Raw genomic sequence first — 23,418 nt, 5'->3', positions numbered from 1 at the left:
TAATCTAAATCAATCAAATGTTATTAATCACATACACATGTTTAGCAGATGTTATTGTGTAGCGAAATGCTTGGGTTTCTAGCTCCAACAATGCAGTAATATCTAACAAGTAATATCTAACAATTTCACAACAATACAATTTGTTCTGGACCTGGTTTCCCAAAAGCATCTTAAAAAAACTTTTGGTATTCATTTCATTACTCCATTGTTGACATAGTCCCAAAACGTTTTACTTGTCAGCAATCAAGTTTTCAAACTACACTACAGTGCTTTCAGAAAGTATTCAGACCCCTTTATCATTTCCACATTTTGTTACAATACAGCCTTACTAGTTAAATATATACATTGGAAAAAAAAATCTAAAATTTAGTAAATCGAGTAAATAAAAATAATATTTAGTCATACACACAATACCCCAATCAAATTGAAGAAACATCTCAAGGATGATCAATGGAAACAGGATACACCTGAGCTCAATTTCAAGTTTCATAGCAAAGGGTATGAATACTTATACTTAAGTTATTTATTTTTTTCTTCTAAAAACCTGTTTTTCGCTTTGCCATTATGGGGTGTGTGTAGATGGATTTCATTAATTATTTTTACTCAATTTTAAAATAAGGCTGTAACATAACAAAATGTGGAAAAAGGGAAGGGACCTAAATACTTTCTGATTGAAATGTATATATACACAAAAGTATATATAGCCACACCGTTGCTGACAGGTGTATAAAATCAAGCATTCAGCCATGAAATCACCATAGACTAACATTTGGCAGTAGAATGGTCTTACTGAAGAGCTCAGTGACTTTCAATGTGGCACCGTCATTGGATACCACCTTTCCAACAAGTCAGTTTGTCAAATTTCCAGAGTGGTGCAGCGGTCTAAGGCAGTGCATCTCAGTGCTAGAGGCGTCACTACAGACCCTGGTTCGATTCCAGGCTGTATCACAACCAACCGTGATCAGGAGTCCCATAGGGAGGCGCACAATTGGCCCAGAGTCGTCTGGGCTGGGTTTGGCCGGGGTAAGCCGTCATTGTAAAAAAAGGATTTGTTCTTCACTGACTTGCCTAGTTAAATAAGGTTAAATTAAAAAGAGTAGGCCACAGAAGCTTACAGAATGGGACCGCCAAGTGCTGAAGTGCATAGTGTGTAAAAATTGTCTGTCCTCGGTTGCAACACTCACTACCGAGTTCCAAACTGCCGCTGGTAGCAACGTCAACACAAGAAATGTTAGTTGGAAGTTTAATGGGTTTCCAGGGCCGAGCAGCCGCACACAAGCCTAAGACCACCAAGCGCAATGGCACGTGTCGACTGGAGTGGTGTAAAGCTCACCGCCATTGGACTCTGGAGCAGTGAAACGTGTTCTGTGGAGTGATAAATCACTTTTCACCATCTGGCAGTCTGACGGACGAATCTGGGTTTGGCGGATGCCAGAAGAACGCTACCTGCCAATATGGAAGTGCCAACTGTAAAGTTTATTGGAGGTGGAATAATGGTCTGGGGCTGTTTTCTAAGGTTAGGGCCCTTAGTTCCAGTGAAGGGAAATCTTAACGCAACAGCATTCAATGACATTCTAGACGATTCTGCTTCCAACTTTGTGGCAACAGTCTTGGTAAGGCCCTTTCTTGTTTCAGCATGAAAATGCCCCCGTGCACAAAGCGAGGTCTGTACAGAAGTGGTTTGTCGAGATCTGTGTGGAAGAACTTGACTGGCCTGCACAGAGCCCTGACCTCAATCCCATTGAACACCTTTGGGAGGAATTGAAACGCTGACTGTGGTTGAGTGGAATCAATGTTCCAACATCTACTGGAAAGCATTCCCAGAAGAGTGGAGGCTGATAAAGTGGTAAAGAGGTCCCCAAGATTGCCCATGATTTTGGAATGAGACTTTTGACGAGTAAATTGTCCACGTACTTTATCATGTAGTGTTTGTAACTTTCAAAATCATCCCTGTATGATGCATTTCCATCATATGATGCAATATGTATCATACAGAGTTGATTTCTATATTTTGAAAGTTACATATCTTTTAAACTTGATTGCTGACAAGCAAAACATTTTGGGACCATGTCAGCATTGGAGTAATGAACCAAATACCAAAAGATAGTTTTTGGGTGCAGTTTTCCTTTAAGGTTAAGTTCTTCAATAGAACCACGAAACCAGGCCCTGCTCCAGTAGAGTAGCATGTGTGTATATTGAGAGTGAGTCTTGAGGTGGGCTAAATATGCTGTCGATAGGATTCCACATAGAAGTGTTCAGACCAAAGATGGACAACTTCGTTTTGTTAAACATTTAATTGTTTTTCTTAGGAAAGAACCATATCACCAAGAACATCATTAGTGCTCTTAGAAAAAGGAGATAAGTCACATAACTCAGTTTAACATCCTGCTCTGTACAGCTTTAACACAAATCAATCCCAGTCGAGCAAAGCCGTGTTTATATATAAAACAAGAAGAAAAAAAACTAATGGATTTGTAAAAATTAATTCAGCCTCATTTACTCAAACACACATGGCAATCAGAAAACACACAAAAATAAAAAAAAAAGTGCCAAAAAATAAAAAAAATACAATTAGAAAATGAATAGATCTGTTCAACCTGGGAATCGGATTGGTTTTGTCCAAGGCAAAACTAACTTCTGAGACATAAAGAAAATGTTCAATATTTATTGAAATAAAGACCACGTTTTCACTTGCTTGATGTAGGTAATATACAGCCTTCCTCTGACTTTCTTGTATAACTCTGCACAGTATACTTTTTTCTGGTTTTATCTCTCAGTACACATTTTCTTCAATCTCTGTGAGCATTTCTCCAATAATACACACACACACACACACACACACACACACACACACACACACACACACACACACACACACACACACACACACACTTTACTTCGGAACACAACAGTGGGTGAAGGCATTGTTTCAAGAAGTTAAGGAGGGTTAGGTCAGTTGTATCACCAACCTTGACCTACAGTGAAGCATTTGCAGTGACTTGAGTGCACTTGTGTTCCCCAACAAACCATCTCCCCATGGAATAAAAAAAATGGCCTCCCAAAATCAGCCCAAACCATCCATATAAATCCATTGTAGTTGTGAGGTAGAATGAAAACCATCAAACTCAAAGCCCTGTTTCAAAATATCAGAGGGAGGAAACATACAGTGCTTAAAAATACAAATGGAATAAAAACGTATAAAGAGTGATCATACATAAAGCAATATGTACATCTATGCATCACTTTATTTTTTACATGTAATGTCTCAAATGTCATATTTCAAATGACATGTCTAACATATCACCAGTTAGATTCAGTTTTGAAAGAATTTAAACTTAAAACTCCAGAACTAGGATCTATGGAGGAACATTGGTCTTTAGAACTTTTCAGAACGTTAGAAATCTTTATCAATAGATGCCAAAAAACTACTATCAATTTTCAGTTGAGGTTAAAGGCCCAGTGCAGTCAACACTGTTTTTTCTGTGTTGTGTATCATATTGTACAACAGCTGATGAAACAACACTATAAAAGGGTGAAAAAATGTGATCAGTGTTATTTTCTCATAGATGCTGGTTGAAAATCTCCACAGGACCTTCTACATCAGCAGGTTTTGCATGGGTGGAGTTTCAACTTGCCTGGTGATATCACCAGGTGTTAAATTAGTTAAGACCAACATATTGAGTTCCCAAACCGCTCTGCTAATAACAGCTAGTTCAGTTCCCCCCCCCCACTCAGACCACACCCAGACAGTCCAAGCAAAATTCTTGCCAGCATTTTAATGGAAAACTATTACAGTAAGGTACTTTGTCACGCAGAAATGATTTGATATGAAAAAAAGGTCTGCATTAAGCCTTTAAGCTATATAATTGAAATTCCCTTTCTTTTTAACTAGCCTATAATTTATTTTAGTCGGAAATATTATAATTCTCCAGTATAAGAACTGCTTTAAAATGATAAAACCCTTTCATTTATATAGCAAGAAACCATTAGAGTCCAGTGTTTGAGCTACGTTACTTTTTCCAGAAAAAAAATCTCCATCACACGTTGTAACATTTGTATTTACATGCACGTTTTTGGGTTTACATTTTTTCTGCGTTTCTGTCCTTTTAGGCTCCCAAGGTCAGAGTCCAGACAAGAAGGAAGAGAAATATCCGGAAACAGTCACATGACCAGAATCTGGCCCATAAGTTCAGAGAAAACAATAGCACATCCTTAACTTCAAGTCCCAGCATCAAGGCTTCTTCTCCTTCTTCCTCTTGTCCGTTTTACCTCCAGCTGTCGTTGAGGCAACACCAGGTCGCCTGATCTGCTGCACCACCACCCTCCCATTGGCCCCACACTGCAGGGTGTATCTCTCTGGGGTCAGGGGTCTTCCGGAGTCGTCCCTCAGCCTGGAAAGGACATCCCTGGAGAGGTGCTCCATGCGATGGCCTGCAGCTCCCAGAGCCTTGGCCGTGTGCTGCCTCTCCCTGAGCAGCCGGTTCCTCTGGGCCTGCAGACTCTCCACCTCCTCCTGGAGCCCTGTGATGGCATCCAGCTTGCGCTTACGGCAGTTTTGTGCCGCCAGCTTGTTCTTCCCTCGCCTCCGGATATCCCTCAGGAGGGTGACCTGGGCTGCAGATAGGCCACGCCCCTCCAGCAGTTCCAGGAATTCCTCCACAGGCATGCTGACGATCTCCGTTGCCGAGAGCGGGACTTGTAACGCCCGGGCGCGGAGTTCGTCGCGGCTAAGCTCTTGATCTTCGTAATCCTCCCGGTCATCGTCTTCGTCACTGAAAGGCTCCTGTTTGATGGTTTTGTGGGGGAATGTGGTGGCTGATGGGTGGGAGAAGGCTGGGGTGGAGTAGCTGTGGTCGTGCCACACACTCTCACTGAGGTCCACAGGTGACCATGTTGTGTCGTAGTCGGCAATGTCCTTGGAGGGGAGGGAGTCCGCCTCGCTGCTGTAGCCCGTAGCTCCGCCCTCGTCCTCACAGAACGAACTGGAAGACGCTGACGACACCTCCGATGCACCTGGGAGTCAAATGTACATAGGAATATGTAAGCTACTTTAGAATGGAGATGTAGTATGCTCAACTAGCTATTCAGAAGTGTGCAATGTTGAGAATGCTGCAGATATACAGTACCAGTCAAAAGTTGACACTATTTTCTACATTGTAGAATAATAGTGAAGACAAACTATGAAATAACACATAAGGAATCATGTAGTAACCAAAAAAAGTGTAAAACAAATCAAAATATGACATTCTTCAATGTGGCTACCATTTGTCTTGATGACAGCTTTGCACACCCTTGGCATTCTCTCAACTAGCTCTTCCAACAGTCTTGAAGGAGTACCCACATATGCGGAACACTTGTTGGCTGCTTTTCCTTTCAAATGAATCAAGAATACACATATCCTTGCTTCAGGTCCTGAGCTACAGGCAATTAGATTTGGGTGTCATTTTAGGTGAAAATTGAAGGAACCTTGATAGCAGTTCTTCACACGCTTGGCATTCTCTCATCCAGCTCCACCTGGAATATTTTTCCAACAGTCTTGAAGGAGTTCCCACATATGCTGAGCACTTGTTGGCTGCTTTTCCTTCACTCTGCGGTCCAACTCCTCCCAAACCATCTCAATTTGGTTGAGGTAGGGTGATTTTGTAGGCTAGGTCATCTTATACAGTACTCCATCTCTCCCTTATTGGTCAAATATCCCATAGACAGCTAGGAGGCATGTTTGGGTCATTGTCCTGTTGAAAAACAAATGATAGCGGGACTAAGTGCAAACCAGATGGGATGGCGTATCACTGTAGAATGCTGTGGAGGCCATGCTAGTTAAGTGTGCCTTGAATTCTAAATAAATCAGCAACAGCGCCACCAGCAAAGCAACCCCACACCTCATCCTCCATGCTTCACTGTGGGAACTACACATGCAAATATTTTAGTTTAAATCTTTATTTAACTTGGCAAGTCAGGAAAGAACAAATTCTTATTTACAATGGAGGCTTACCCCGGCCAAACCCTAAACCTGATAATGCTGGGCCAATTGTGTGCCGTCCTATGGGACTGCCAATCACGGCCAGTTGTGATACAGCCTGGAATCGAACCAGGGTCTGTAGTGATGCCTCTAGTACTGAGATGCACCGCATTAGACCGCTGCGCCACTCGGGAGCCATCATCTGTTCAGCTATTCTGCGTCTCACAAAAACACTGCGGTTGGAACCAAAAATCTCAAATTTGGACTCAGACCAAAAGCACAAATTTCCACCTGTCTAAGTGTCCATCGCTCATATTTCTTGGCCCAAGCAAGTCTCTTCTTCTTATTGTGTCCTTTAGTAGTGGTTTCTTTGCAGCATTTCGACCATGAAGGCCTGATTTACGCAGTCTCCTCTGAACAGTTTATGTTGAGATGTTTGTTACTTGAACTCTGAAGCATTTATTTTTGGCTGCAATTTCTGAGGCTGGTAACTCTAATGAACTTATCCTCTGCAGCAGAGGTAACTCAGGGTCTTCATTTCCTGTGGCGGTCCTCATGAGAGCCAGTTTCATCATAGCGCTTGATGGATTTTACAACTGCGCTTGAAGAAACTTTCAGTTCTTGAAATTTTCCAGATTGACTGACCTTCATGTCTTAAATTAATGACGGACTGTAATTTCTCTTTGCTTATTTGAGCTTATTTGCCATAATATGGACTTGGTCTTTTACCAAATAGGGCCATCTTCTGTATACCACCTCTACCTTGTCACAACACAACTGATTGGCTCAAACACATTGAGGAAAGAAATTCCACAAATTAACTGTGAACAAGGCACACCTGTTAATTGAAATGCATTCCAGGTGACTACCTCATGAAGCTGTTTGAGAAAATGCCTAGAATGTGCAAAGCTGTCATATCAAGGCAAAGGGTGGCTACTTTGAGGAATCTAAAATATATTTGAATTTGTTTAACACTTTTTTGGTTACTACATGATTCCACATGTGTTATTTCACAGTTTAATTTCTACACTATTATTCTACAATGTAGAAAATAGTAAAAATAAAGAAAAACCCTGGTATGAGTCCAAACTTTTGACTGGTAATGTATGTGTGTAATCTATAGGCTAAGGTTGAGGAGATTCCTTCTCTTCCAAATCAGAGGATCATCATGTCCCCTGTCTGAACATTGCACCTTTCTAAAGCAGCTCCAGAAGTCTTCCAACTCACCTGGGGAAGTCGGCCCTCGAGAGCTGCTCTCCAGAGAGAGGCCGGAGTCTGAGTCAAGGTCCTCCAGGACCAGAGGGTCGATGCCCTGTGGATTCCCCAGCAGCTGGGCATCCATATTGTCCAGGCAGCCCTCCAGCCCCAGTAGGTTGATCTGGTCAAACACTGCCTCATCCAGACAGCCACCTAGTGCACCATGGGACAACGTCCCGTTACTCGTTCCGTTGACCACCGTGATGAACGGTAGTGCGGCCAGCCCCGTGGTCGTCCCTGGTGACGAGTCAGAGGAGTTTGTGGACTCTAGTTGGAAAAGGGGCCCTCTTGGTTGCCGGGCGACCAGGGTCCTGACTCCACCCCTTGGTGGGATCATATCATAGGTGGAACCTGTTACCATGGCATCACGGAGACTGACGTCCTGGCTGATGGCGCTGGAGATGTCGGCGTCGAGGTCAGACAGCTGCTGAGGAACCAGTGGGTCTAAATCCTGAATAATACAACACACACACACATATTATAAAAGCGCAGACATACACACCCTGACGGGCCTGAAATACAAAGAGCAGAACACAGTATTACACAGGTAAGTCACACCATCTCCCAGGTAAATCACAGCAGGTCCCAGGTAAATCACAGCAGCTCCCAGGTAAATCACAGCAACTCCCAGGTAAATCACAGCAACTCCCAGGTAAATCACAGCAACTCCCAGGTAAATCACAGCAACTCCCAGGTAAATCACAGCAACTCCCAGGTAAATCACAGCAACTCCTAGGTAAAACCTAACATATTTGGGTATGAAACAGTAATGACTATAACTACAGTTCCCTGAAGGAGGAAAATTAGGTACAACATACTATGGGGGAATCTCACGACTTCAGTTGAAGGGACTGTAGATCCACCTGACAAGGCCAATAAAAATCAGACCTCGCTGGAGGCCCGGCCTTCCACAGGTGATAAGCGTGAGGTTCAGAATCATTCCTTTGATTTAATACCGCTCTTCACCGTGCCCAGGAACAGGCGGTACGGAGACAAATAGGTGTTGTGCCTTGTTTCCCTCCTTTAGGGAACAGTAGTAATAGTGATAATATTGAGAGCAGTGACTATATACAGGGAGCAGTAACAGCCAAGCAATAAATCCACCCAAAAGTGTATGGTGATCCACTGACTCCAGAGCCTCCAAAAGGGGGCCTCACACAGTGCCTCCAAAACCATTGCCAAGGTTTAGAGACCGGTCTAAGATGACGTACACCTTTCACAAAATGCACCACCAGGGGATGAGCCCCTGCTGTGGTTCCGTCAATTCCCACATGACATGCTGAGACCGCTTTTACATGACATTTTTTAACGCTGGTCCAATTGTATGCCGCCCTATGGGACTCCCAATCACGGCCGGATGTGATCCAGCCTGGATGCGAACCAGGGACCGCAGTGACGCCTCTTGCACTGAGATGCCGTGCCTTGGGCTCCCGAGTGGCGCAGCGGTCTAAGTGGAGAATGCTTGAAAAGCTCCTGTAGGAACATAATTATGTCCCTCACAGAGCACTGAAAAGTCCTTTATATTGGGACGAGAGCTCAAACGCTTTCCACTTCTACACATACAGCCCTTGCAGACAATGGTAGAAATAACTTTTAGAGGTAAACCTCTAACCATCAGATCAGCCCTCTCAGGGGCCAAACCAATGGGAAACCAAATCTCTGGCCTCAATTGCCGAACCTGCTCGTGTGCCAAGGACAACAGGAGTTTCCACAGATCCCTGCCTAAAAGGCGAATGATCTCTGCGAACCAAGGCTGCCTGGGCCAATGGGGAGCCACAAGACTCAATGGTAAGCCCTAGCTGCACACCACCTCCAACGTGGGCTGAATTAGAACCACTGGCGGAAACGTGGAAAGGAGGGTCTGAGGGGCCCTCAACGTGCAATCTCGTCTAGAGTCCGACCCATATTTTTTGGATCCGATACCTATTCTGATTTTAGAGTGGAATATTAACCGATAACATATCTGCCAATATTTTTTATAGTTGGAGTAGATAAAAAAAAAAAAAATTCTGTATGGATTGTGCTTAATTCCTTAGAGTCTAAGACGTTGGGGGGGGGGGTGCTAATGTGACATCTGGAATTGTTTTAAGATAGTCGTAATGGTATGACCAAAGCCCAAAGAAACAAATAGAATAACACACACTGCAAACAGAAACAAGGTTGAATTATCTGTCCTATATCTAGGAGATACAACAAAACAACTCAGGAAATATATATACTTCCTGAGTTTATATACAGTACCGGTCACAAGTCTGAACACACCTACTAAATCAAGTCTTTTTTATTTTGACTATTTTTGACATTATAGAGTAATAGTGAAGACATCAAAACTATGAAATAACACATGGAATTGTATAGTAACCTAATAGCGTTAAAGAAATCAAAATAGAGATTCTTCAAAGTAGCCTCCCTTTGCCTTGATGACAGCTTTGCACATAAGTTATTTTGTGGAATTTCTTCCCTTATTATTGTGTTTGAGCTAATCAGTTGTGTTGTGACAAGGTAGGGGTGGTATACAGAAGACAGACCTATTTGGTAAAAGACCAAGTCCATATTATGGCAAGAGGAGCTCAAATAAGCAAAGAGAAACAACAGTCCATCATTAATTTAAAAAGACATGAATGTCAGTCAATCCAGAACATTTCAAGAACCTTGAAAGTTTCTTCAAGTCCAGTCGCAAAAACCATCAAGCGATATGATTAAACTGGCTCTCATGAAGACCACCACAGGAAATGAAGACCCAGAGTTACCTCTGCTGCCGAGGATAAGTTCATTAGACTTACCAGCCTCAGAAATTGCAGCCCAAATAAATGCTTCAGAGTTCAATTAACAGACGCATCAACATCAACTATTCAGAGGAGACTGTGTGAATCAGGCCTTCAATGGTCGATTTGCTGCCAAGAAACCACTACTAAAGGACACCAATAAAAAAAAAGACACTCGCTTGGGCCAAGAAACACAAGCAATGGACATTAGACAGGTGGAAATCTGTCCTTTGAGATTTTTGGTTCCACCCACTGTATCTTTGTGAAAGGCATAGTAGGTCAACAGATCTCTGCATGTATGGTTCCCTCCGTGAAGCATGGAGGAAGTGGTGTGATGGTGCTTTGCTGGTGGCATTGTCGCTGATTTATTTAAATTCAAGGCACACTTAACCAGCATGGCTACCACAGCATTCTGCAGCGATACACCATCCCATCTGGTTTGCGCTTAGTGGGACTATAATTTGTTTTTCAACAGGACAATGACACGACACACCCCCAGGCTGTGTAAGGGCTATTTGGACAAGAAGGAGAGTGATGGAGTGCTGCATCAGATGACCTGACCTCAACCCAATTGAGATGGTTTGGACCGTAGAGTGAAGGAAAAGCAGACAACAAGTGCTCAGCATATGTTGGAAAAGCAATCCAAGTGAAGCTGGTTGAGAGAATGCCAAGAGTACGCAAAGCTGTCATCAAGGCAAATGTTGGCTACTTTGAAGAATCTAAAATAAAATATATTTGGATGTGTTTAACACTTTGGGTTACTACATAATTCCATGTGTTATTTCAGTTGAGATGTCACTATTATCCTACAATGTACAAAATATTAAAAATAAATAAAAACCCTTGAATGAGTAGGTGCGTACAAACTTTTGACTGGTACTGCATAAATACACGTACGTGTGTGTGTGTAATATATATACACAAAACACAGTTGAAGTCGGAAGTTTACGTACACCTTAGCCAAATACATTTAAACTCAGTTTCTCACAATTCCTGACATTTAATCCTAGTAAAAAGTCCTTGTCTTAGGTCAGTTAGGATCACCACTTTATTTTAAGAAAATGAAATGTCAGAATAATAGTTGAGAGTGATTTATTTCAGCTTTTATTTATTTCATCACATTCCCAGTGGGTCAGAAGTTTACATACACTCAATTAGTATTTGGTAGCATTGTCTTTAAATTGTTTAACTTGAGTCAAACGTTTCAGGTAGCCTTCCACAAGATAATTTGGGTGAATTTTGGCCCATTCCTAAAACAGAACTGGTGTAACTGAGTCAGGTATGTAGGTCTCCTGGCCCACACATGCTTTTTCAGTTCTGCCCACAAATTTTCTATGGGATTGAGGTCAGAGCTTTGTGATGGCCACTCCAATACCTTGACTTTGTTGTCCTTAAGCCATTTTGCCACAACTTTGAAAGTATACTTGGGGTCATTGTCCATTTGTAAGACCCATTTGTGACCAAGCTTTAACTGATGTCTTGAGATGTTGCTTCAATATATTTACAGAATTTTCCATCCTCATAATGCATCTATTTTGTGAAGTGCACCAGTCCCTCCTGCAGCAAAGCACCCCCACAACATGATGCTGCCACCCCCGGGCTTCACGTTTGGGATGGTGTTCTTCAGTTTGCAAGCATCCCCCTTTTTCCTCCAAACAGTTCTATTTTTTTTCTCCTCAGACCAGAGGACATTTCTCCAAAAAGTATGATCTTTGTCCCCATGTGCAGTTGCAAACCGTAGTCTTGTTTTTTCTATGGCGGTTTTGGAGCAGTGGCTTCTCCCTTGCTGAGCTGCAGGTTATGTCGATATAGGATTCGTTTTACTGTGGATATAGATACTTTTGTACCCATTTCCTCCAGCAACTTCACAAGGTCCTTCGCTGTTGTTCTGGGATTGATTTGCACTTTTCCCACCAAAGTATGTTAATCTCTAGGAGACAGTTTGCGCCTTCTTCCTGAGCAGTATGACGGCTGCGTGGTCCTATGGGGTTTATACTTGCCTACTATTGTTACTACAGATGGTAATGCGAGTGTAGCGAAATGCCTGTGCTTCTAGTTCCGACCATGCAGTAATATCTAACAAGTAATATAACCTAACAATTTCACAACAACTACCTTATACACACGCAAGTGTAAAGGAATGAATATGAATATGTACATAAAAATATATGAATCAGTGATGCTCGAATGGCATAGGCAAGATGCAGTAGATGGTATAGAGTACAGTATATACATATGAGATGAGTAATGTAGGGTATGAAAACATTATATAAAGTGGCAGAAGCTTCTAAAGCCATGACATAATTTTCTGGAATTTTCCAAGCTGTTTAAAGGCACAGTCAACTTAGTGTATGTAAACTTCTGACCCACTGGAATTGTGATACAGTGAATGATAAATGAAATAATCTGTCTGTAAACAACTGTTGGAAAAATGACTTGGGTCATGGACAAAGTAGATGTCAATAAACTATAGTTTTGGGAAGTCGGTAAAGGACAAGAAATTTGTGGAGTGGTTGAAAAACACGTTTTAATGAGTCCAACCTAAGTGTATGTAAACTTCCGACTTCAACTGTGTGTGTACGTATATTAATATATATTTTTACACATATTTAACCCCTTTTTCTGGGTAGGCACAAAACTACCTTAATACTTCCGTTTTTTTAAACCGGTACTGGTTACCTTCAGACAAGTACCGTGACACTGGTGGATGAGCAAAACAGAGAACACCATCATGTTCGTGAGGGTTTATAGGTCAAACCTTTCAGATGCTCCAGATGTTTTCACGAGCAGACCAATTTTCAGAATGTCTCATGGTCTGACAAACCCGGCTCCAGCTCTGCCACTTTCACTGCAGATGGGGAAGCACGCCAACGGTGGATTGAGATGCATACAATGCAAAAAAAACATCCCTAGGGGGTCCTGTGTGGCTCAGTCGGTAGAGCATGGCGCTTGCAACGCCAAGCGTCGTGGGTTCGATTCCCGCTAGGGCCACCCATATGTAAAAGTAGTGGCCCCAGCCGACTTGTAAGTCGCTTTGGACAAAAGCGTCTGCTAAATGGGATATATTATTATATTATTATTTTAGCTAAAACTGAATGACTTCCATCACAGAAGGCATCATCCCCAGTAGGCATAGGCACTGGCGAAAACACAGTGACCCCGCTGAAATTTGGTTAAGCAGAGCCGGAACTCCCTTAAAACTGTTGCTGAGGCCTGGGGAACAGTCGATGTGATGATACTGCAGAAGCCTGGGGTATGCACAACAAATTGTAACCTGTACCCTGACGTCACTGGTCACATGATCCAGGGCAACACTTCGCATGCGAGCCATTGGTCAGAGCATGTGAGCAGAGTTGAGCAGTGGGAAATCTCGCTCATGGAGCGGAGCTTGGCGCTCCACGTCCTTTCCAAATGAAAATAGTGCCGCTACAAATTCGCTCCATTAATTAAAAAATAGATCACAATTTAACAAACACCCATCTATTTGTGTGACTATCTGGACCTTCCATTTGGTTAAGCATTGAAAACAAATCATATGATTTGAATGAAAAGTATTATAAACAAACTAGAAGAAGCGCTCACCATTTGAAATAGGCTACATGTCGTATTTTATGGAATATAGACACTAAACTGTTCAGGAGCCAGACAGGTAGCTGAAGGAACGAACATTTAATTATTTAGGCTATATGATTTAAATTATGTCAACGTTGTAGCCTACAAAGAAATACATTGGGAAGCATCTGCGAGTTCGCTTTGAGGACAATACAGTGCCACTGACACGGCCCGCAACCAAAACATGCGGACTCTCCGTCACTGCAGCCGACGTGAGGAAAACATTTAAACGTGTTAACCCTCGCAAGGCTGCAGGCCCAGACGGCATCCCCAGCCGAGCCCCCAGAGCATGCGCAGACCAGCTGGATGGTGTGTTTACGGACATATTCAATCAATCCTTATCCCAGTCTGCTGTTCCCACATGCTTCAAGAGGGCCACCATTGTTCCTGTTCCCAAGAAAGCTAAGGTAACTGAGCTAAACAACTACCGCCCCGTAGCACTCACTTCCGTCATCATGAAGTGTTTTGAGAGACTAGTCAAGGACCATATCACCTCCACCCTACCTGACACCCTAGACCCACTCCAATTTGCTTACCGCCCAAATAGGTCCACAGACGATGCAATCTCAACCACACTGCCCTAACCCATCTGGACAAGAGGGATACCCATGTGAGAATGCTGTTCATCGACTACAGCTCGGCATTTAACACCATAGTACCCTCCAAGCTCGTCATCAAGCTTGAGACCCTGGGTCTCGACCCCGCCCTGTGCAACTGGGTACTGGACTTCCTGACGGGCCGCCCCCAGGTGATGAGGGTAGGCAACAACATCTCCACCACGCTGATCCTCAACACTGTGGCCCCACAAGGGTGCGTTCTGAACCCTCTCCTGTACTCCCTGTTCACCCACGACTGCGTGGCCACGCACGCCTCCAACTCAATCATCAAGTTTGTGGACGACACGACAGTGGTAGGCTTGATTACCAACAACGACGAGACGGCCTACGGGGAGGAGGTGAGGGCCCTCGGAGTGTGGTGTCAGGAAAATAAACTCACAATCAACGTCAACAAAACTAAGGCGATGATTGTGGACTTTAGGAAACAGCAGAGGGAACACCCCCCTATCCACATCGATGGAACAGTAGTGGAGAGGGTAGTACGTTAAGTTCCTCGGCGTACACATCACAGACAAACTGAATTGTTCCACCCACACAGACAGCATCGTGAAGAAGGCGCAGCAGCGCCTCTTCAACCTTAGGAGGCTGAAGAAATTTGGCTTGTCACCAAAAGCACTCAAACATCTACAGATGCACAATCGAGAGCATCCTGGCGGGCTGTATCACCGCCTGGTACGGCAACTGCTCCGCCCACAGCCGTAAGGCTCTCCAGAGGGTAGTGAGGTCTGCACAACGCATCACCGGGGGCAAACTACCTGCCCTCCAGGACACCTACACCACCTGATGTCACAGGAAGGCCATAAAAATTAACAAGGACAACCACCCGAGCCACTGCCTGTTCATCCCGCTATCATCCAGAAGGTGAGGTCAGTACAGGTGCATCAAAGCTGGGACCGAGAGACTGAAAAACAGCTTCTATCTCAAGGCCATCAGACTGTTAAACAGCCACCACTAACATTGAGTGGCTGCTGCCAACACACTGACTCAACTCCAGCCACTTTAATAATGGGAATTGATGGGAAATGATGTAAAACATATCACTAGCCACTTGAAACAATGCTACCTAATATAATGTTTACATACCCTACATCATTCATCTCATATGTATACGTATAAACTGTACTCAATAACATCTACTGCATCTTTAAGTAATACATGTTTCACTAGCCACTTTAACTATGCCACTTTGTTGACATACCCATCAGCCGGGCTAGACAATCTGGACCCTTTCTTTCTAAAATTATCTGCCGAAATTGTTGCCACCCCTATTACTAGCCTGTTCAACATCTCGTGTCATCTGAGATTCCCAAAGATTGGAAAGCAGCTGCGGTCATCCCCTCTTCAAAGGGGGGGGGGGCACTCTTGACCCAAACTGCTACAGACCTATATCTATCCTACCATGCCTTTCTAAGGTCTTCGAAAGCCAAGTCAACAAACAGATTACCTGACCTTTTCCAATCTCACCATACCTTCTCTGCTATGCAATCTGGTTTCAGAGCTGGTCATAGGCGCACCTCAGCCACGCTCAAGGTCCTAAACGGTATCTTAACCGCCATCGAGAAGAAACATTACTGTGCAGCCGTGTTCATTGATCTGGCCAAGGCTTTTGACTCTGTCAATCACCACATCCTCATCGGCAGACTCGACAGCCTTGGTTTCTCAAATGATTGCCTCGCCTGGTTCACCAACTACTTCTCTGATAGAGTTCAGTGTGTCAAATCGGAGGGTCTGCTGTCCGGACCTCTGGCAGTCTCTATGGGGGTGCCACAGGGTTCAATTCTTGGACCGACTCTCTTCTCCGTATACATCAATGAGGTCGCTCTTGCTGCTGGTGAGTCTCTGATCCACCTCTACACAGACGACACCATTCTGTATACTTCTGGCCCTTCTTTGGACACTGTGTTAACAACCCTCCAGGCAAGCTTCAATGCCATAACTCTCCTTCCGTGGCCTCCAATTGCTCTTAAATACAAGAAACTAAATGCATGCTCTTCAACCGATCGCTACCCGCACCTGCCCGCCTGTCCAACATCACTACTCTGGACGTCTCTGACTTAGAATACGTGGACAACTACAAATACTTAGGTGTATGGTTAGACTGTAAACTCTCCTTCCAGACCCATATCAAATATCTCCAATCCAAAGGTAAATCTAGAATTGGCTTCCTATTTCGCAACAAAGCATCCTTCACTCATGCTGCCAAACATTCCCTTGTAAAACTGACCATCCAACCAATCCTAGACTTTGGCGATGTCATTTAAATAAATAGCCTCCAATACCCTACTCAACAAATTGGATGCAGTCTATCACAGTGCAATCCGTTGTCACCAAAGCCCCATATACTACCCACCATTGCGACCTGTACGCTCTCGTTGGCTGGCCCTCGCTTCATACTCATCGCCAACCCGCTGGCTCCATGTCATCTACAAGACCCTGCTAGGTAAAGTCCCCCCTTATCTCAGCTCGCTGGTCACCATAGCATCTCCCACCTGTAGCACACGCTTCAGCAGGTATATCTCTCTCGTCACCCTCAAAACCAATTATTTCTTTGGCCGCCTCTCCTTCCAGTTCTCTGCTGCCAATGACTGGAACGAACTACAAAAAGCACTGAAACTGGAAACACTTATCTCCCTCACTAGCTTTAAGCACCAACTGTCAGAGCAGCTCACAGATTACTGCACCTGTACATAGCCCACCTATATTTTAGCCCAAACAACTACCTCTTTCCCTACTGTATTTAATTTATGTATTTATTTTGCGCCTTTGTACCCCAATTATTTTTATTTCTACTTTGCACATTCTTCCATTGCAAATCTACCATTCCAGTGTTTTACTTGCTATATTGTATTTACTTTGCCACCATGGCCTTTTTTTGCCTTTACCTCCCTTATCTCACCTCATTTGCTCACATCGTATATAGACTTGTTTATACTGTATTATTGACTGTATGTTTGTTTTACTCCATGTGTAACTCTGTGTCGTTGTACGTGTCGAACCGCTTTGCTTTATCTTGGCCAGGTCGCAATTGTAAATGAGAACTTGTTCTCAACTTGCCTACCTGGTTAAATAAAGGTGAAATAAATAAATAAATAGATAAAATATGTATATACTGTACTCGATACCATCTACTGTATCTTGCCTATGCCGCTCTGTACCATCACTCATTCATATATCTTTATGTACATATTCTTTATCCCCTTACACTTGTGTCTACAAGGTAGTAGTTTTGGAATTGTTAGCTGGATTACTTGTTGGTTATTACTGCATTGTCGGAACTAGAAGCACAAGCATTTCGCTACACTCGCATTAACATCTGCTAACCATGTGCATGTGACAAATACATTTGATTTGATTAGGCTGGCATATTACAAAGAGGTCAGCATTTAAACATTTTGTTGTAATAAATCATTATAGTCAATAAATTGCGCATATAGGCTGTGAGAATATCCTTTCAGCGCTTGCATCCCACTGGGGATGCTAAACAGCCTTCAGGCCACCCATCAGGCTGGGCAGGGATGCAGAGTTGTTTAAAAAAATAATGTTCTATAGGTAGGCCTAAAGGTTTTTAGGGTAATTTTGATAGGGTTATTTTGCCTATCAAAATGGAAAGCTCATTGAAAGAGGTAATATATATATCAGGTCTATTGGGCCAAAATCAATTGTAGGCTATTGAATAGATAATAACTTAAGAGATCTGATGTTTAGTTCATAAATACTACAGCTACAATGAAACACACCGCTATCTACTCACCTCGTTCCTTTCTGTTAGCATGTGCACGTACTAGTAAGTACACCATCATGCTTTCAGGATAGGCGTCTTTTCAGAGTCCACAATGATTCATTAGTTGTGGACACTACATCACAGCACTCCCTCTCTTGCTCTTGGTCCTCATCTTTGTAAGTCACCTTGATTTTGCACCTTTTTAAAAAATCTGTTTCATTATACAAATATTTAGTGAATCCATGACAGTAGTTAAAATCAAGGAGCTATAGCAGCACACAAGTAGACTATAATGCATGCTGGGCCGGGCAAGCCCGAGATCGGTACTAGAGCTCCAGCCTTTGGGAAACTCGCTCCACGCGCCAGTCAAATTGGGCACGCTCCGCTCATCACTCACAAACACTTACCGTAAACTCTCCCAACTAACCACTGTGGATGGTGACCCAACTCATCACTCATGGTGGGGAGATTGATATTGACCTTGAACCCTGTGAACACCGTGGAACACGGGGTAACAGAGGGGACAGCATTAAACATGGACAAGCTTCCAACATATATTGTGCTTCCGTGAGACTGTATAGCCTGCATGAAGTCTGGCCCCTTTAAGTGATCAGGGGGCTCTGGCAATTGCTTACGTAGTACCCAGTTTGCCAATCGTGGGGGCACGGTTGTCACAGTAATGTTTTTATGGAGGGGCACACTGGTCACTCAGACCCGTGCCAAAGCCCCTCGCTTCGGGGGGCTGCTTCTTCATCTGAGGTGCACGCAAACCCCATTTCCTTCACTCCAGGAACTGAAAATAGGAATGTGGTTGCCATAACGCTGGAGGAGAGCAATTAAGTTACTCACCAGAAGTTAAGCATGCTAGCTGACACTAGCCAGGAGACTTTTTAGCATAAGCTAGGCTCACTAGCCTGACTGCTGCATGGTCCATTTAGAATGTCAAAGTGACTTAACGCTATATATACACTAAACAAGAGAGCTGCCCCAGCAACTCTACTACGGGGAGGCAGGAATAGATAGTAATACAGTAGCTAGCTCATCTCTGAGAGCCACCGCATAACCCAGGCAGCCACCGCATAACCCAGGCAGCCACAGCATAACCCAGGCAGCCACCGCATAACCCAGGCAGCCACCGCATAACCCAGGCAGCCACCGCATAACCCAGGCAGCCACAGCATAACCCAGGCAGCCACAGCATAACCCAGGCAGCCACAGCATAACCCAGGCAGCCACAGCATAACCCAGGCAGCCACCGCATAACCCAGGCAGCCACAGCATAACCCAGGCAGCCACCGCATAACCCAGGCAGCCACCGCATAACCCAGGCAGCCACCGCATAACCCAGGCAGCCACCGCATAACCCAGGCAGCCACCGCATAACCCAGGCAGCCACCGCATAACCCAGGCAGCCACCGCATAACCCAGGCAGCCACAGCATAACCCAGGCAGCCACAGCATAACCCAGGCAGCCACCGCATAACCCAGGCAGCCACCGCATAACCCAGGCAGCCACCGCATAACCCAGGCAGCCACAGCATAACCCAGGCAGCCACCGCATAACCCAGGCAGCCACCGCATAACCCAGGCAGCCACAGCATATGCTCTGACCACCCTATCCCTTTCTGCTTCCTGCTCGTCGGTCACAGCCGAGGTACCGGCATCCAAGAAAGGAAAGTTGCAAGCTTCCTCAAGAAGGCTACATGTGTTCCCGGAGAGTTTGTGCGCAGTGTGTGACAATGCACACATGGACTGTTTTAGAGCGAGGGCTGCCTGAGCGTGCTCTAAGCCGAGACAATCTACACATAGAGCGTAAGTATCTTCCAGAGAAATGCTATAACTGGGCCATGATCTCCACCCAGATCCCAGCGTAGCCATCGTTGTCTTAGTTGTTTTCTTAGCCATCTTACTCAGTGCGCCAGGAAATTAATGAATAACTCATTGTTTGTGATTAGAAAACATATGATAACAACCACAACATTCTGCACACAACTCTCAGGGCGTGAGCACGCTCTACTACGGGACAGTTTAGTTGGCGCAACGCAAGACAATCTCGTTTTCCAATTGTTTGTTTTAGTAGCGTGAATCATTCCTGTTCACACGAGGTGAAGAGCAGAATAATTCAAGAAATGAATCCGAGCCTCACGCTTATCGTCTGTGGAAGAAGGCGGGGCTTCCAGCGAGACGTGAGCTGAATTTCATTGGCCTTGTCAGGCATAATTGTAGATCCTTCAAAACGGAGTCGTAAGAATGCGACTCCCCCGTAGTATGTACCGAAAACGGACTGACAAAGGGAACCATATTACCTAACTAACACATTTCAAATCGCCTTCTCTATTGCCAAATATCACAATGACATCCTCATCATCATCAAGGTAACCACTTACGTCAAATTCAGAGACGGGTAGAGACAGGAAGTGGCTCCAGTGCTGGTGGATGTCGATGGCAGGGGGACGGGGGTCCTCAGGACAAGCGAGAGAAGCTCCACTAGTGAACAAACCCTGGAATCAACAACACACAGTCAACAAACACAGTAAAATCTGTGATGAAAAACATGCAACAGGCACACAATGAAAACATGGGACAAGGCAAGCACAGGACATACTGCACACACACACACACAACATGAGGGTCATCACAGACTGAGCTAATAGTATGATAAATGAAGACATGCCTACCTGTTCTCTAGCTAGCCTACATTCCAAGACACATTTATTTGAATTCTGTCTCGTCGCTGTATGTACCTCTTGTTCTAGTGCTGAACTGAGAGCCAGCTGAGTCAGGGAAACCAGTTCCTCTCTGGCTTCATCACCATCGATCTGCCCATTCAGTACCTCAACCTCCTGATAACAAGAAAAGAAAGATGGAAAGGAACAAGCAGTGAGTGAGAAGTAGAGAGAAAGATGTGGGGTGGATAATGAGTACAGAGGAAAATTGAAGAAAGAGGACAGATGATGGTGGGAGAAAGAGACCAGGACAAAGAAAGACATTTGTTAGCCATTAGTGTTGCACGGTATATACCGAAACTTCTGTACAATTCCGATACTAGAACATGAAAAACAGTTTGGTACTAGAATTGGTTACTTTCGGTACTTCTGTTAAATGTGTCTTACGTCATACACGGACTGAGAGGATCGAGTCTGACAGAATTCATCTCCTCAAGGGGGCAGTAGCGAGGCAGGCTGCACTTGTACATGCAGTTGACACAGTGCGAGACACTTTTGAGAAGCAAGCGAGAGAGAAAATGCCGACAGCATGGTTTCTTCTAACTCCACACCTGCAGCTTGTTGACAAAACTGGCTGTAGAAGCAAACTATGGGAACACTTTGATTACCGAGCAGACGAGGGCCAGCCCACCGAAACAACTAAGCAAAATATGTTACAAAGCAGTGCAGCCAAGGGAGGTTTAGTTACAAAATGTCCAAATATTTTGCACTTCTTCATTTTTTTGTGTGACATTTCCATTGTAACGTTGTCGTTATTCCACTGATTGACAAGAACATACACTGAGCATACAAAACAGTAAAGATGCACTGTGCAAAAACACTGTGCCATTTCCTGGTGGCTAAAATTCAAATAATCCTCCCCTTTTCAGGACCCTGTCTTTCAAAGATAATTTGTAAAAATCCAAATAACTTCACAGATCTTCATTGTAAAGGGTTTAAACACTGTTTCCCATGCTTGTTCAATGAACCATAAACAATTAAGGAACATGCACCTGTGGAATGGTCGTTAACTTCTTTGGGGTACCCCCTCTTCTCAATTTCCGCCTAAAGACATACCCTAATCTAACTGCCTGTAGCTCAGGCCCAGAGGCAAGGATATGCATATTCTTGGTATCATTTGAAAGGAAACACTCTGAATTTTGTGGAAATATGAATTGAATGTAGGAGAATATAACACAATAGATCTGGCAGAAGAAAATACAAGGAAATAAACATACGTTTTCTGTTTTTTATTGTTGCTGCATCATCTTTCAAATGACCATGAACAGCCAAACATACAGATAGGATGCTGAGGGTGGTTTGAATAAGAACATAAGATGGCAACAATAGCTGAGCAAAGTTTTGGACAGATAACTTCAACAATGAGCGAGCTCATGACATTGAGCATGAAGTCACCCAGGTGTCCCACACAAATGTACCCAAGTGGTCGAATTGATAGTGATACATTTTGAATGAAAGAACTATATACAAAATACATAAATGCTAACACCCCCCCCCCCACATTTAAAAAATAAATAAATATATATATTAAAAAAATAAAATGTATAATAATAATAATACAAACAAACAATTAACAAGGGTAACTATTTACATATTTACAATATTGTGAAGATCCTCAGTCCTCTACATAATATTGTGCTGCTGGTACTATGGCCCATAGCAGTCTCTTTCTGCTGTAAAGCAAAGGCTTACTGAACAGGTGGTGCAGGTGATGGGGCATTTCCTGTGACAAAGGGCACAACGACGTCTCCCTACTGTGCCCTTTTTGCCCTGAGGCACATTCATGCCTGCAGAGATGAATCTGGGCAGGTGAACACCACTGGTTGGAGCAGAAGGGACAGCGGTAGAGGGGACAGAAGGTGCTACAGTGCACTTGCTGTAGCTAGCAAGCTCCTGGATGAGCAGCTCCCTGAAGGATAGCTGTGAGATAGGGGGCTGTCCACAGCTCTTGGCCATTTCCTTCTGGAGGATGAAGGCATTCACCACAGCAATGTCAATGAAATTATAGAAAAATGTCTTGTACCCTTTCATGGTCTTGTGGAGAACATTGTAGTAGTCTATCAGCGCATCTGACAGGTCCACACCTCCCATGCTCTTGTTGTAGTCCTTCACAGCAGCTGGAATGGGGATATTTTTTGTGGTCCATGCCCCGGCACCGTCCTTCACCACGCCTGACGACGTGATCCCCACTGAAGGACTTGTGGATACTGGAGCACATGACCACCTCTCTGGTATCCATTCACTTCACAAAGAGCAGGCCTTCTTCACGGATCCATCGCATGGTACCCCGCTCAGCCCGTTTAGGCATGTCGTTCACCTTGGTCTTTGGAAAGCTCACTCTGCTGGTCCGATTGGTGCCACAAGCCCACACATCCCGCTTCCTCAGCTCTGTAAACAGGGTAGGGCTTGTGTAGAAGTTGTCCACAAACAGTTTGTAGCCCTTCCCCAGCAGTTGGAAATCCAATAACTCCATAACGGAATCATAACTCAGTCCAATACCGGGAGCAAAACTGTTTTTCCCCTCAAACAAAACAATTGCAAGTGTAGGCACACACAGAATCAGCCAAAACAAACAGGTTGTGACCCCACTTGGTTGGTTTGTTTCTCATGTATTGTTTGAGTCTGATTCTGGCCTTTGAGGCTACCATCTTCTCATCGATTGACAGGTTCTGAGTGGGCTGAAAATAGGTTTTGCAGGCCTCAACAAGGTTGGGGTAGAGAGGTTTGATTTTGCGCAGCCTACCAAACCTTGTTGTGCCTC

The 23,418-nt window shown here is 44.1% G+C and overlaps 1 protein-coding gene across 1 annotated transcript in view; it reads right to left on the bottom strand.

The window, feature by feature from the left end:
• Window positions 1-2,279: 2,279 nt before the first annotated feature.
• Window positions 2,280-23,418, bottom strand: part of LOC135549588 (endoplasmic reticulum membrane sensor NFE2L1-like) — a 41,925-nt gene continuing 20,786 nt past the window's right edge. The window contains exons 2-5 of the mRNA XM_064979683.1: window positions 20,676-20,774; window positions 20,319-20,432; window positions 7,187-7,667; window positions 2,280-5,013 (exon numbers count right to left, since the gene is read on the bottom strand). Of these exons, the coding sequence (XP_064835755.1) occupies window positions 4,232-5,013; window positions 7,187-7,667; window positions 20,319-20,432; window positions 20,676-20,774 (1,476 nt within the window). The 3' untranslated portion in view covers window positions 2,280-4,231. The remainder of the gene's footprint in view (window positions 5,014-7,186; window positions 7,668-20,318; window positions 20,433-20,675; window positions 20,775-23,418) is intronic.

Source organism: Oncorhynchus masou, chromosome 12 (genome assembly GCF_036934945.1).
Source record: "Oncorhynchus masou masou isolate Uvic2021 chromosome 12, UVic_Omas_1.1, whole genome shotgun sequence".
Taxonomy (NCBI): domain Eukaryota; kingdom Metazoa; phylum Chordata; class Actinopteri; order Salmoniformes; family Salmonidae; genus Oncorhynchus; species Oncorhynchus masou.
The sequence above is the reverse complement of the archived record's forward strand: the minus strand, read 5'-3'. Positions and strand labels throughout refer to the sequence as shown.